Here is a 15360-nt window from a genome sequence, read left to right on the forward strand (position 1 = left end):
ATTAGGGAAAAATGGTGTCATGAGGTAGCTAGATGCTAATGGTATGTCTTTGATGGACTCATCTTAATTTCACCTGCATTTGAAGGCAGCTCAGACAATCTCAAGTTTAATCCTGACTTCCCCACACACACACACACACACACACACACACACACACACACACACACACACACACACAGCAACATGTGCCAAATCAAACCAGACGACCTAATATCCAGACGTTTTAACACCACTTAGCAGACCCACAAGCTCATTTACTTACGTCAAGCCTAGATTCTGGAGTTTTAACTAAGGTTACCAACTATGCGGAGAGGAATTTGTGGATTATGTCACCACAAGGTAGCCCTTCCTGTAAAACAACAAAGCTCTTTTTTTTAAAAAAAAAAAAAAAAAAAAAAAAAAACCTCACCCTGATTTTGAGGAGATTCACGCACCTTTAGTACCAGACTGCCAGCTGTCCTGGCGGGGTTTGGGCGAGTCCTTGCCGGGGGACAGGGGCGGCTCCTTGCCGTCAGGGTCCCTGGGGGCCGGCCTATCGCTCTTGCCGAACTTCTCGTCCAGCTTCTTGAGTTTCTCGGCGCAGGCGGCCAGCCTCTCCTCGCGGGCACGCCGCTCCTCCTCCTCACGGCGTCTCCGCGCCCGCTCCACCGCCTCCGACAGTTCGGCCGAGGCGAACTTCCCCCGCGGGGCCTGCCGCTGCTGCTCCTCCTTCTCCTCTGCCGACTCCCCCCGGTGGAGGCTGCCCGGGGCTCCCACTTTCTGCTGGGAGCGAGCACGCAGCTCAGGGTGAGAAAGCGGGAAAACAAGCCTCCGCTGAATCACACTCCAGCGCTCTAGAGGCCAGCAACTTTCACACTGAACTGTAACCCGCTGCAGTCAAAGACAGGCCTCAGGCAGCATGCACTTTCACACCACCTAAAGCGCGAAATTTCATTAGATTTCTCATGAGGCTATTAACAAGCCACACACTCGTCCCAGGTTGAGGGCTTATCCTCAAAACGCACAACAGCAGTAGTATTCTCATCAGCATGTCAGCCGTGTGTCTCACCTTTAGTATTCTTCACTTTCACTGTCACGCTGGGATTCGTTTATTACAGACTCCCGGCAAACGCAGTGCACTTATACCCATTCCATGCTCCATTTCTAGGTGGTGCTTTTCATGCGTTTTTTTTCTGACTACATCCACACGGCTACAGTGGGAATAATCACATGATCACTGACCTACCACTTGTGCCCTGGATCTCGTTCTCTCACCTTGGCATCTCCACTCTGATGAATCTCTTGCTCTCCATACACTTTCTGCGGCCTTTGACACAGTGGACCATACCCCATTTCTGTCCACATTGGGGATTGCTGATAGCGCTCTTCTTTGGGCTCAATCCTACCTCTCTGGATGCTTTTTTCCCCTCATCTCTCTTTACATGCAATTACTTGGCTGTGTAATCTCCTCCTATAGCTTTTCATACCACTTCGATGCTGACAACTTGTCCTGTCTTTTCTTCCTCGAAGACACAATGCCTGTCTGTACAGGTATCTTCAGACTGCCTCTCGGTTGCACTTCAATCCCCACCTTCTAACATCTGCTACTTGTATTACTTTTATTTTTAATATTGCAATCTGTTTTGGATTCTGTGATGTAGTCATCACGATGTATGGTTGTGTGTGTGCTTGGCTTCCCTTAGTTTCCAGACTGTCTAATCAGGTTAGCACTTGTAATGTGACTTGAATAGTGTGGTTCTCACACCCACTGGTCTGGGAGTTCCATTCAACTTGAATGGATACACTTCTGTTCTTTTGTGCTGGAAGTCACCATGGATAAGTGTCTGCTAAATGAATGTAATGTAACGATAACCGTGAGCTGCGCCATACTAAAAAATGTTTACTTCCTTTACTTTGCTGTAATCATTAACATATATATCCAACTGAAGGATGAGAGAAAGTATTGAGAATGAATGCCAGAGAAACTGCTTGGTTGGATTTATGGAGTGAACATCAAGTTCTTACAAGGCCGATATGTCCACCGTATCATTTTCCCTGCGTTTTACTTCCCAGGTGCCTTTGCCAAAAACAGCCTGCCAAGGGGTCCACTTCCTGTGAGCTTACCGGCACCGGTGCAGTGGCGTGGTCTGCAGGGGTGAACCTGCCGCTGGTCTTCCTGATTGGCTCCTGGTAGCGGTGATGCCCCTCCTCCTCTGGGCCGTCCTGGAGGTACACCCCCTCCCCCGAGCTCAGGGACGACTGCCTCTCCCGCTCTCGCTGGTGCTCCCAGTCGACCCTGCCCAAACATGAGCACAGCCAATCACTGTCGGCATCCCCTGTGACACGCCCCTCGAAAGGACTGGCGTCTGCAAGTGTAACCTGGGTGTGCATCACTGAGGCTCTTCAATCAGTCAGAGCACCCTTCCACTCCTCAGCCTTAATTCTTCTGGACCTTTCTGTAGCCTTTGATACTGTGGACCACACCCTACTTCTGGCCACCCTGGCTATGTTGGGGATCACTGACACCGCTCTTCTTTGGGTTCAACCCTACCTCTCTGGATGCTCTTTCAGGGTGTCCTGGAACGGTGGGCTGTCTGAACACCACAGCCTGCCTACGGGCGTCCTTCAAGGCTCTGTACTTGGACACCACCTCTTCTCTCTTTTAATGCAACCTCACGTCTCTGCATTGACCTCCCGTGGCTTTTCATACTACTTCTATGCTGACGACACTCGACTTTCCCCGTCTTTTCTGCCATCTGACACACAGGCGTCTGCATACCTCTCAGCTTGCCCGAAAAGATACTTCACAGTGGATGGTGGACCACCACCTAAAGCTTAACCTGGCTAAGGCTGAGATGTTTTACATCCCCTCCAGGTCCTCCCTGTTTCAAGACTTCTCCCTCAGCCTAGGCTCTGTAGGCTTTTTCCTGCAGGTCTGGCTTCAGGGCGCGCACCCTGGCTGCGCTGAGGACTTCCCGCTGTGCGAGATTCACAGATCTGCGTGAGTCAGCCTCGCTCGCGGCGCCCACCGTGTCAGCGGATGCATTATGCAGCAGCTCCGCACGTCATGAATGTGTGTGAGAATCTGGGCAGACTGCGCGGCGCGACAGCCTCAGGCTTCTCTCCTGGGACTGACGCAGACCGTGCATCCCCCGGCTGCAGAGTCTGCGCATACCCCGCAGACTTGAGGACCTATGAACAGAATCCCTCTTAAAAGCAGGGAACGCAAATGGTGCAAGACTGGTGTAGAGAGTCACCGGAAGGATCCATGACTGTGGTGGTACCAGCTAGTGTAACTGTGGTCGCTTGTTTTAGGGTGGAAAGTCCCTTTGAAGACTGATTCTTAAAATCATACAACTGAAATGAAGCCAGCTGGCATAGTTTTGCGCTGCTTGAACTCTCTGCCACTTCCTGTTCTAAACCATATAAGGAGTGTTCTTTTTATACCCCAGGAAACAGAGGGATTCAGGTTTGAGCAACATGAATTTGCGCGGACAATTCATCATCAGTCCAATTCCTCCCAAAGGGGGCAATCCAAAGACAACCCCAAAAAAAAAAAAAATATGTAGTCCTTCCTTTATGGTGGAAGGTTCGTTTTAAGACAGTCTTAACAGTCTGGTTGGCTATTAAAAAAACTGCATCGCATCAAGACAATGGGGTCATTTCACTGAGACTTTAATCACATGTGGATAAGACTGGAAAAATGTACCAATCCCTCTGAGCTAATCACTCTCTAACAGCCAGTCAGGCTTTACAAAATACCCCCCTAACAGAGCAGTCCAGTGAGGAGCCTGAGCCTATGAACAAGAAATACTACCAGGTGTGCCGTGCACCCGAAGTGATGCACTGTGATTTTGTGTACTTACACAAGGAACCAGAGAGGAAAAACCTATGCCAAGAATTATCCCTGGAAGTGGAATGTGAAACAAGTGTGGTTCTTACATCTGATCGACTGAGCAACATTTCCGCGTGGTCGCATACAGTCTGTAACAGGATTAAAGGTTCAGGATGCAGGCCTGGCCAAACTCACCACTTCTTCTTGTTATCGCTAGAGGAGTGATCCTCTTCATCATCGCTGAACTTGAGCTTCTCGCTGTAATCCACTTCCTCATGGAGACCTGCAGGAAGGAAGCCCAATTCGTTTCAGTGACTTGGACCGCTCTCTCTGACAGCAGAACTACCTGAACAGACCGAAAGCTGATTCACGTCTTGCTAGGAAATGCATTTCCGAAGAGCAAGGAACAGCACTTTTTCCAAGATCAGAGATAAATCTTGTACATTTTTCCATACTCGCACTTGCTTTATACATTTAAACTGCTCATCGTTTTGGCCAACGCTCAACAAAGGTTTAATTTTATAGGTTTTCACAAAAAACCAGCTGCCATCATGGTATTACAGAAAAGGCCTTCGATCAGTAAATCAGGTAGACACCACTGAACGGTGTAAGAGCTGTGTACCTGTACTGCAGTTAGCGATGTGAAACACAGCATTTGGGATATTAGAACCGGGTAACAGGAACTGCAGCAGTGGGGCTAGACAAGTGTGCAAGAGGCAGACCTTACAGATTCACATAGCCAAAGCGGGCATGAAATTGCTGAGCTTCAAGGGGCTGTAAACGACCAGCTGTCATACTCATAATACATGAATGCTGGACTCTGGACCCTGATCAGGGGTAATAAGCCGTGTCTCCCTCACCTGCCCAGCCATCCTCGCAATCGTTGTCCAGGTCGTCCAAGTCCTTCAGATCCTCGGGGTTGATGATGGCGGGACGGGGGGCCCGGTCGCCAGGGCGACGGATGGGGCGTGGTGAGGGGCGAGGGGGGCCGCGGGTGAAGCGGTTCTCCCTCCTGATGTCACCGCTGAGGAGAAAGGTACAAGAAAGGGGAAAATGAGGAGCCTACGCATCAACCTGTTTGCGTTCACGCTTGACATTTAAAGGAAATGACCACACACAAACAGGCAGGGACACGTCTGCACTGGCCTGCTCATTCCGAAGATGATGAACGCAACCTTTTACTACCACAGAGGCACGTGTAGTTTCTCTCTTTAAAACGGCCTCACACCACTTTCGTCTGAAAGGGAAAGTTAATGGGAACGCGGGACACGGCTTACTTGATGGATTCAGGGGCTGGGAATGGCTGTCTGAAAGTGGGCCGGGCGTCGAAGCGGACCGGGGCGACCACGGCAGGGCCGAGCTCGGACGACACAGGGGAGTCACGGTTCTCCTTGGGGCACATCTGCAAAAACCATGTTACACTCAGCACACGCCAAGAGCACCTGTTCTGTAAGCTCTGCAACAGGGCTTCTGCTCCCATACTCAAGGCCTAAGTGTGAAGGTGAAAAACTATGTTGCTTAACTGCAAAGCAATGCAAGATTCTATATGAGCTTGATCAGATAGAATGCTGTAATTTTAAGAATCTGATTACAATCAAACATGTACAGTGGCAATACCTAAGCTATTACAAGGAATTGCTTAATTGCTTAATTGCTTATTCTTATGAAGGTAAACTACAACAAAGAAAATACAGCAAATTCTTTAAACAATCTTCAAGTCTTCAATAAATGTTGCCATTAGTAATCCACTCCCATACCAGCGGCAGCCTCCTCTGGGGTACTTACGAAGGCGGGCAGCATGTCGTGGTAGATGGTGGTGGGGTGGTGCTGCTGGTACTGCAGGACAGAGGGGGCGGTCCTGCGGAGGGGCTGGGCGGGGCGGAGGGAGGGGTCCTTGGAGTCCGCGGCGGGAGGCGGGGGGAGGGGAGCGGAAGTGGTGGCAGAGGAGGAGGAAGAGGAAGAGGAAGAGGAGGAGGAGGTGGTGGTGCTGGAGGGGGCGGGGGCAGAGGGAGGGGGCGGGGTCACCTCAGCTGGCCCGTTGCTCTTGCCCTCTGGCTCGGCGGAAAGGGCAGCGGGTGAGGTCGTGGGGTGAAGGTTCCTCCCACCACCCTCCCTCCAGCTCGTCACATCTGCGGGAGGGGGGGAACACAAAAACGGACCGCTTTGTGGTAACCGGCCTTGACACCTGGCGGACACGGCGGGAAGCCGGAACAGCGTGGCAGCAGGGTGCTGCACACCCTTCGCAAGGACAAACGCTCAGCTCTGGCTCAGAGACAGAAAAGTTTTCCACAGAAAACCTTCACACCGCGGTCATCACAAAGCTAACTGGATACCGAATGAGCTATACCCCGATTTTAGCACACCCCCCTAATACAGGATACAACCCCCTTCCTCTACCCTCCCAACACCCTCTGGCGCGCGGCCGTACAGGAAGTGGCCTTACTCTGGGGGCGGAGGCTTGGTCCGGGCCCATACGACAGATCGAAGGCGTTTCTTTCCTTGCCAGCCTTGTCCTGTTCCCCAGCTGCCTTCAGCGTCGGAAATTCCTCGTGAGAGAAGGGCTGCAGTCGGTTTGAGGCCCTTGAACCTGCGGGAAAAGACAAGTCAGCATCGGCCAGCATGTTAATACCAGAAAGCAACACCCCCGGTGTCCTCTAGGGGAAAAACTAAGGACAATGGCTACTGTACACATTGATGCTGTAATGCTGACTAAAGCCATTAAAGTACATGTCTCCTTTAAGAAAACAGAAAACAGCATCCTGTCTTGTCCATTGCATTACAACCAAGCCCAAATGCAGCGGTGACCTGGACTGGACTGAGGGCTGCTTACCATCTTGTTCTACTGCCTTTCCATTTAGCTGTGCCCATTGCTTTGGTCCACCTGTATTTGTGCTCTGCAAAGAAAAGGAATTTACACTGTTAGTGCTTGGCAAGAATTAATCTTAAATCAAAGAATACAAGAGCATCCCCCAGCAAGCCAAAACAGCTATACTCATCGCAACGGCAATATTCACATGCTGTCATCTCATCCTGCTGGCTGCTAGATGTTGACAGATGAAATTCTTCACAAAACGCCAGCGTCTTGTCATCAACACACGGCCCTTTACGGACCACGGAACTGTGACTCATACAGGTCACAGACTGCTGAGGCGTGAGGGATATAAGGACGCAGACACGGCCTTAGCAACCTGCCTATCTGTGTTAAAGGACTAAGAGAGGGTGCCGGCACCTACCTCCTGGCTGGCTACCAGTGTTGGCTTCTGAAGATTGGAGACAGATTTCTGTGAAGGCAGCTGTGGCAGCGACTCCAGCAGCTGTACTGGTGATGCAGTAGAACTGAGGAGAGGAGAGGAGAGGAGAGGAGAGGGGAAAAAGGGGGAGGGGGAGGAGAGGGGGGAAAGGGGGAGAGACACGAGAGGGGGGAAAGGGGGAGAGACACGAGAGGGGGGAAAGGGGGAGAGAGAGGGGGAAAGGGGGAGAGAGAGGAGTGGGGGAAAGGGGGAGAGACACGAGAGGGGGAAAGGGGGAGAGAGAGGAGAGGGGGAAAGGGGGAGAGAGACGATCAGAACAGCACTCAGAATCACACACACGCAGCGGATGCACACTGTACATGACGTCCTTCATGGACGACGGACATTTGCTCTTTCCAGGCTGTGGAAAACCACAACCGGCCTCAGTGAAACAGAGGCGGCGGGAATCACGCTCGCAAACCAGAAATTTGTTTTTGCACAACTCGCGGAGCTGTTTTCTCTGCTCACGATTTCACACACACAAGCATACTGTGAAGGACCGGACGCTTCCAAACTCTCTGTTCTGTCTACATGGACCATGTCAGATGTGTATGTGAGCGAATGAAATATTGCATTCCTTTATGCCACAATATGAAAACATTCTACTAACTGCAGTTTAAGTTATAGATTTAGATATGTATTCAAATACTTATCAAAACCTAAACATGACCTTGATATTTCAACCCCTCATACGGCTCCTAAAGAGCTGAATGTCCATACAACTGTTCCTTACCTAAAAATGTGTCCTCAGTAGAACCCATTATCTATCAGGTATTCCTGTTTCTACAGGCTTTAGAATGAATGTGATACTGAAGCTGGATTTAAATGCATAGGAAGCACACCAAAACTAGAGACTTCCCTTTATAATGAGTCATTTAAATGAACCGGTGCCCTCGTTTTTCTGAGCAGCCCGTTCCGTGCCAGGAGAGAGAGAGTGTGAAAAAGCAGATCTCCGAATCCTGCACGGCACACATGTGAACAGCCTGTTCTCTGTGCTGAGAGACTCATCCTCCAGCTCGTCCTCACAGCGGCTGCCGCCCACACACAGGTACAGAGCCGCCAGCTCCCACACGCCTCTGCGCTCACTCCCACACGCCTCTGCGCTCGCTGCCACCGCTGCACCTGGGGCATTTCTGCGTGAGCGCACGCATGCACACACACACACTCGCACACAGATGCGTACCGATACACACACACACACACACTCGCACACAGATGCGTACCGATACACACACACACACTCGCACACAGATGCGTACCCATACACACACACACACACACTCGCACACACACACACTCGCACACAGATGCGTACCCATACACACACACTCACAAAGACTCAAATGTCTACCCACACAAACGCACGCACGCACACCAACATACAGTAAGACAAATGCTGACATACACTCACATACACGCAAGCATGCTTGCGTATATACACATACAGGCACACACGCACATACTCTCACAAACATGCACTTGCAGACAAGCAGACATACAGACAGACACACTAACAGACATGCTCACAGAAACACACACATGCATGCATGCTTGCATACATATGCACATACAAGCACACAAACACACAGTTGGCTTTCCTACCATCGCCCCCCCCCCCCCCCCCCCCCCCCATCTCCTCACTGCACCCCCCCCACACCCAGCACTGAGTACTAAACACAATCTGCACACGCAGAAAGCAACTCAGACGCGGTGCAGATGGTCAGCCAGAGCTCCGCCCTCGGGGCCCTTGCTCTTTTCTCCCCCTCCTCCTCCTCACCTCTTTTGATCTGGTTGTTCCTGCTTGTTTGCCCATCCTGTTCCGTCTTTGGGCACGATAATCACATTGGGGTCGTTTCCTTTGTTTTCCGACTTCAGGCTCGGCAGGTGAGCTGGAGGCGGCATGCGCCGGGCAGTGGCCACTTTGCCAAGACTCTGCAAGCCATGTCGAGGAACAACTGCAGAGGGAGAGAGAGGGGGGGGTGGGGCGTGAACCAGTGACAAACCTGTGCCCCAGACACAACCACGGGCCTTTGTTCACTGTCTGTCTTACGTCCCAAACCTTGTGCTTAACCACATGATAGGCACCAGGTTAGGGTTATTCTGTGAAGCCCACAAACAAGCCATTTTGGTTCACTGACAGTGCCACCCACCCACGATTAACCACTTCTTTAAGCAAGTAGTTATTTTTAGCCATGCTCTTACATTTGGGCTTCACATGGGGCAAACAAATATGATATTTGTGAAAAAAACCCACCAGAAGCATCTTACCTGTAGTTTTCTGAGTTTCTATTGACTTTCCCTTGTACTTATCAAACAGGCTGAGCGAGGAGTACTTGCTTTTCCCATCCTTGGACTTGGTTATTTGCCCCAAACGATCGGACATTGCGATGAAATGTCATCGAGTATGGAAATTTTTCTTTGCGCCTCTTCCTGTGTACCTTTTGTTTCTGCAGATCAGAGAAGGAAAGGAGGCGCTTCATGAATACCTCAAAAGGTTGGTATGCGCAAAGAGAATGCAATATATACCAAAGTGAATAAAATATTCACACTGCATAATCATCTACAGACCAAACAAGACATTCACACAACATTCACATTTTAAATAAAAAATGGCTTAATTACTATGGGTTCAAATATAGGGACAAAGCCATGCTCAGTGCAATAGAAAACCTCTTGTCCAGGGAGAACAGACAAAAATGATTTAATGCCTCCGGGATTCCAAAAAAGAACCATTTATGTGGAGCTCGAATTACCAGGATCTTATGACTTTTGTCAATAGCCAAGGACCTGAGTTCTCACAGACTGCCGGGATATGATTTCCAAAAACTAAACGGGGTCACTGAGTTTTTCGCACTTCTCAGAGTGCAGCTACAAAACGCCAACCAATGCAAAATTTGCAGAGTAGGAGCATTTAAAAAAGAAAATTAAATAACCATTTAATTATACAGCCACAAAGAGCTGCAGCATTTAGCAGCTAGTGTTGACACAGGCTTTCTGAACCACAAACCCTCAGATAAATCTGTTAAACTCCCTTTCCTATATGAAATGTCTTGGAACTGCTAGAACACCGCAGCAAAGCAGCCATTTTCACAGCCTTTTCCCCTTTCGCCTGACAGACTCGACTCTGCTGTGAAATTAGAGGAAAGCACAAGAAGCCCGCTTCTCGCAGGACTACAAGTACTCAGTGTGTAACATGACAGTGCAGGGTTTTTATCGCCCAAAAAGGGAAAAGAGGACCCTCATACCCCTCTCTCCCCTCATGTACAAGTAAATATGCTTTTCTTCCCTGGCCGGTTAAAGAGACAAGGAGGCCTGGGGACAGGAGCAGGCATGTCAGCCTTTACAACGCAGCAGTTGTGTGGCTTGGAGTACACTCGGAGCAGAGGCAGGAAGGCCCTCGGGAGGGGACAAAGACGCATTGCCGCTGGGACCTTCACGGCTTTAACAGCCCCAATAAAAAGGGGCCTAAATGCTGTGTCCGTCACCCTCCGCCTCCTGGGTGACAGCCAGTCTTGCTGTGGTCAGCTGTGGTCGGGGAGGAGGTTAATAAAAGTGAGCCGGGCACCCCTGAGAGGGTCCTTGTGCTGGGAGGATCAGGTCTGGACAGAGGCCTCCTCTTCAGAGCCACGCATGGACAGGAAGTACCTGATGTTCCTTCCAGAATTAATAAGTAAACAACCATCTGTTTATGGCAACTTGGGTCTTTCTGCACATTAATATCGTTTAAAATAAGCAGCCCGGTGGTGAGGGGAAAGCAGTTACTGCCTTTGCACATAATCAGAGGCAGTGTTCCACCCCATAGCATGCTAAAAGAATATTAGGGACACAGTTTAGAGACTGTATCTACGGTCCCGTTTTAATCCCTGGTTTTAACGACTGCATCTGGTCCGTCAGTGTCATTTGCTGACACGTCACAGCTCGGAACAGTCAGTTTCAAGAGAAAGACTGACTGAAGTGATGGACTGCTGCACCCTTTCAACAGACAACATGCGGCCTGAAAGAAGCCCCTCACCTTATCACCTACTCACCTACCACCCAGCATGAATCAACCCTCTGACCTGCTTATTGGCTGAGAGATTAACCAATGGGGTATGCATTCGAAAAGCATTTTGAATTCCTCACTGGTGGTCCCAGCGTGATTTGAAACCCTCTTTAAAACATAACCATGTATTTCACTCTTAAAGAGCGTGACTCTTCAGAGACAAAAAAAAGAACAACCAGCTACAGAAAAATATACACGCACCAATTACAGACAACGTCGAATTAACCCCCCCCTTTTACCCAATAAACATCCATTTCCCAAGTCAGGAGGGACTGCTGTTAGTCAAATTGAATAGATTATGACAGGGGAAATAACTAGGGAGCTGCGGTAAGAGGAGCCTGAAGGAGTAATTATGTCCATTAAGAATATGGTAGACAAGGAGGTAAACCATTCTAAAGTACCATGCGTTTAATCTGAAGACTGAATATTCTAATGACCGAGGCATTCACAAAAATACAACTTCCCGTTTGGATATCCGTGGGAGCACTAAACGGTTTTAGGAGTTTAGGAGGAATATACCCTAGATAAGGAGTTTAAGGTATATTCAAATGGAGACCACCGAGATTTTAAGGAAGACAGTGGTCAATACACCTCAACACTGAGAGCTCTACTCAACAAAATCTCCATTCGAGGTCCAAGTCGGGGGGATGTTACGTTGTGATAATAGCTGGATTCGGTCTTTATACACCCTCGTGCAGCGGATCGTGGGAAGAACGAGTTAATCTCTACGCATCAATTCATATCAGAACAACAGATCACACTAATATGTTCATCTACTGGAGAGAAAATGATCTACGCCTCGAAACACATCAAATTAGAAATGCTAACGGTACGCACTTGCCCAGTATGTAATCTTCAATTCCCGGACCAACCCCACAAACTACAAGGAAAGAATCTGAATATTTTCCATCGTGATCTTATTGCAGCCATCTTTTACTGTAATCGGCGAACCGTTGCGCCTTTTTTCATAGTGAACAAATCAGGACCTAGCAACACAAAAACTAACCAGCTCGCTACATCTTAACAACAACCGCCTATAAATCTTCACGGGGTTAGGTCACTCAAGAGGGGAATTAAGTCCCCTAGCTAGCAAGCAATAATCAGAGCTCAACTTTCAACTTATGAATGCTTCTTAAGAGTCAGGATGATGTGCGGGCTACATGGTTTTGCTTCCTTGGGAAAGAAATGACCATGTAAACGGGCTGGCAAATAATCGCTTCACCACCGTGTTACAACCATACCACGGATAAACTAACTCAGCTCCACGGCAGTAGTCACCGAGCTAACTTTACAAGCTAGAAAACTGACTGCGCTGGAGGTCCAAGCCGAGACATTTAACCTTTTCGATCCCTTACACAGGGAACAGCTAAGGATATTTACTTCCATTTTGTCGTTCGAAATGACAATAGCTACATAGCCAGGCCGAGATCAACAAGGCAAGCGCTGCACAGAAAATGAAGACCCTTTAAAAATGGTTTCCGACACCAAGTCAATTCGCTGGCCAAACACCACAGCACAAGCAGCCAATGTTTCTAGATTGGTAGCCAGCTACAATGTATCAACAGATGTAGCCAGCCACCCGCTTAGGAAGTCTCATTTCCCCGACACAGACCTCAACAGAATATCACCACAAATATTTTAACATATTTCCAGAGATCAACACATCATTAAGAACATTCTGTCAGCTAGCTATCCACCTATGGATTTTGACCATGCCTGGCTAACTACAACCCCACGGATGCGCCTGTTATATGCAGATAGCTTAGAAAAAGATTTAACAAGCAAATAACTGCATACATCGCTAAATACATGTGACGAAAGCGTCCAGTTAAGCAAGTAACAACTAAAATATCACTGCTCGTGTATATTCGCATAGATCTCGTTCAGATCCGTGTAGATTTAGCGACCCTAGCTGAATTTATTCGCCAACCCCACTATGGCAGCCCGACGCTTGAGGCCTCAGGAAAAATGCAAGAAGAAGCCGACGCGTATACCTTTACCTAGCAAGATAGCGTTGGCCTTAAGACAAAACAAGACATCGAACAGGAAAAGCAGAACATTAAGACTACTACAACAAAGTTGATGAAGACAAACCCAAAATTTAGATGTGCTGCAAGAGGCAAACGTTGCTGGCCAGAAAAAAAAGGTGGTTAGCCTAGCCAGCTAGCTATCTCAAAGCAAAACAACGCATCACTTTCACGCTGGTATTTCGCAATAGTCTAGCGAATTAGCTAGCAACTGCGCTAGCTAACGATTTAGTCAACAAGAAACAAACACATGATGGTAGACAGTCTGCTAAACACCCCATAGCAACAAAACTGTTTACGACAAAAAGAGACCACTGCTGTCTGATGCCGGGAAAGCTCTTTTTCGCACAACACAACAGCGGCTAGCTTAGCTGAAGTTTCCACTGTAAACCAACAGATCAGTCGGAAACCAGGCAACTTATATTATCGAATAAATACTTGCCGCAGAGAAAACCGTAGAAATTGCGCGAATACGGCCCAAATATAGACTAAAACCGGTTTGCCAGAACTCCGGAGCACGGAAGAGGTGAGACTGCTAGCTTTGCGTGCTATGTTTAAGGGGCAGCGCGATTAAAAATGGCTGCTGCCCAGAACAAAGCGACAATACCAACTAGCGAGAAGAGGCTCCATTAAATCTCGAAAAACGACTCACGGTTACATCATTATTAACCCAGAACTCACCGGTTTCACGTAAAAAGGTCGGCTTAGATCAAATATAACACTACTTTCCCGATACACAGGTTTATTTAAAAGGATGGATGGAGATTGTACTCCGGTTTCTTTTTTTCCTACGCTCCCCGTAATACTCGGGCTACTTCTGTTTTTAAAGGACCTACCCGGCCTTAATAATGGCAATCCTCGCTCTGGCCGGTTGGTGTCGCTCTCCCAACCGATGTGACGTATGAAAGTAACAGCGACCCCCAGTGTTTCCGCTCCTGAACTGCATGTTCGCAACACAGACACGTCCAGCTGTGCACAAAGGAGAAAATGCATCTTTCAAAATCTTAGTTGGTATTGCAAAATAGTTCCGTTTAAATAGTTCAGTTTCCGTGTAAATTCTTTTTTCTCTGTTGATCCTATTGGTGTATATCTGCTCTTTTAAGTACCACCTGAACCATTTTATTCAGGAGGTGGAGGCTGTATGATGATAATTTAATTGAATACATATATGAGGCATGATGATTCCTAACATTCATGGCATACAAAACACACCTATCACCGAAGAAAAGAGCATCTAGACTCACTTCACTCCCTCTACGCCAGTGGAATGCAGTCTCGGTAACTGCCAATGAGCAGCTCCACACAGAATTTTTAAAGACGGCACTACTTGGAGAGCTGCAACGGGCACTCTCAACAAGAACCAAAATACTCATTTTTTCTATCTCAGGGGAGGACAAGCCATCACACTCAGCATGTAGTCCCTACTCACAAAGGTTCCACAAACTACCAGAGACAAAGACCATCCTCAGCATTAAAGGCCTGGTGCCTACACCAGGCAGAAGACTACTAATACTCAGCTGCCTCCATATAAGCTATGAGAGGCAGGAGTGAAGACCACATTAAGGCTCCCCAGATGTCCTTAAGATAGAGGAGGCCACAGACAATAATGGTGCCGCATTTAGGCAGTAGAATATTGTGAAGGTCAAAGGGGAGGGACTTAACCGCCCACGGTTAGCCACAGAAATGCCCAGGAGTTTTCCACTTCTCTAACAGAGTGGGACACCACCTGCACAAAGGGAGTTTGCCCAAAAAGCAGGAAGCCAATAAAATTGTGTCCAGTGGGTCAGGTGATGCTTAGAAATGGTGCATTATCTCTACGACATGCAAGTATTTCTAATGTCCTTTCTGCAAGTCATGTAACAAGTTCTTAGTCACAGTAAATGCATGTGGAGGTGTGGTTGGGGCCTATATATGAACAGATAAAAGCTAACATTTTAATGCTTTGTTTCAGAGAAGCAAGAATGCACAGTCACCTTCAGCAAACCCTGGGAAAAGACTGATGGACAGAGTGTGTGACTTTCTCTTACATGCCTTCGGAAAGGTGAATGCCAGCAGAACGGTGTGTTCATGAAAAACAATCCTAACATTCCTCCAATCTGGGGTTAATGAGGTCTCACTCTCACATAATTGTGTTCTGAGATCTCCTTGATGTACGACACTACCACAACAAGCTTCCTCCAAATCACC

The 15360-nt window shown here is 48.3% G+C and overlaps 1 protein-coding gene across 4 annotated transcripts in view; it reads right to left on the minus strand.

The window, feature by feature from the left end:
* The window catches only part of prrc2b (proline-rich coiled-coil 2B), a 28082-nt gene extending 14083 nt beyond the window's left edge, over positions 1-13999 (minus strand). For 3 of the 4 annotated variants that reach the window (XM_036528402.1, XM_036528399.1, XM_036528401.1), the window contains exons 1-12: positions 13855-13999; positions 9373-9551; positions 8882-9059; positions 7048-7150; positions 6645-6708; positions 6258-6401; positions 5600-5943; positions 5092-5216; positions 4675-4838; positions 4010-4097; positions 2104-2275; positions 435-762 (exon numbers count right to left, since the gene is read on the minus strand). In XM_036528402.1, coding sequence (XP_036384295.1) covers positions 435-762; positions 2104-2275; positions 4010-4097; positions 4675-4838; positions 5092-5216; positions 5600-5943; positions 6258-6401; positions 6645-6708; positions 7048-7150; positions 8882-9059; positions 9373-9487 — 1825 coding nt within the window. In that variant the 5' untranslated portion in view covers positions 9488-9551; positions 13855-13999. The remainder of the gene's footprint in view (positions 1-434; positions 763-2103; positions 2276-4009; positions 4098-4674; positions 4839-5091; positions 5217-5599; positions 5944-6257; positions 6402-6644; positions 6709-7047; positions 7151-8881; positions 9060-9372; positions 9552-13854) is intronic. The other variant, XM_036528400.1, reaches the window with a different exon arrangement.
* Between the last annotated feature and the right edge of the window lie 1361 nt (positions 14000-15360).

The sequence above is a fragment of the Megalops cyprinoides genome, chromosome 5 (assembly GCF_013368585.1).
Source record: "Megalops cyprinoides isolate fMegCyp1 chromosome 5, fMegCyp1.pri, whole genome shotgun sequence".
NCBI lineage: Eukaryota > Metazoa > Chordata > Actinopteri > Elopiformes > Megalopidae > Megalops > Megalops cyprinoides.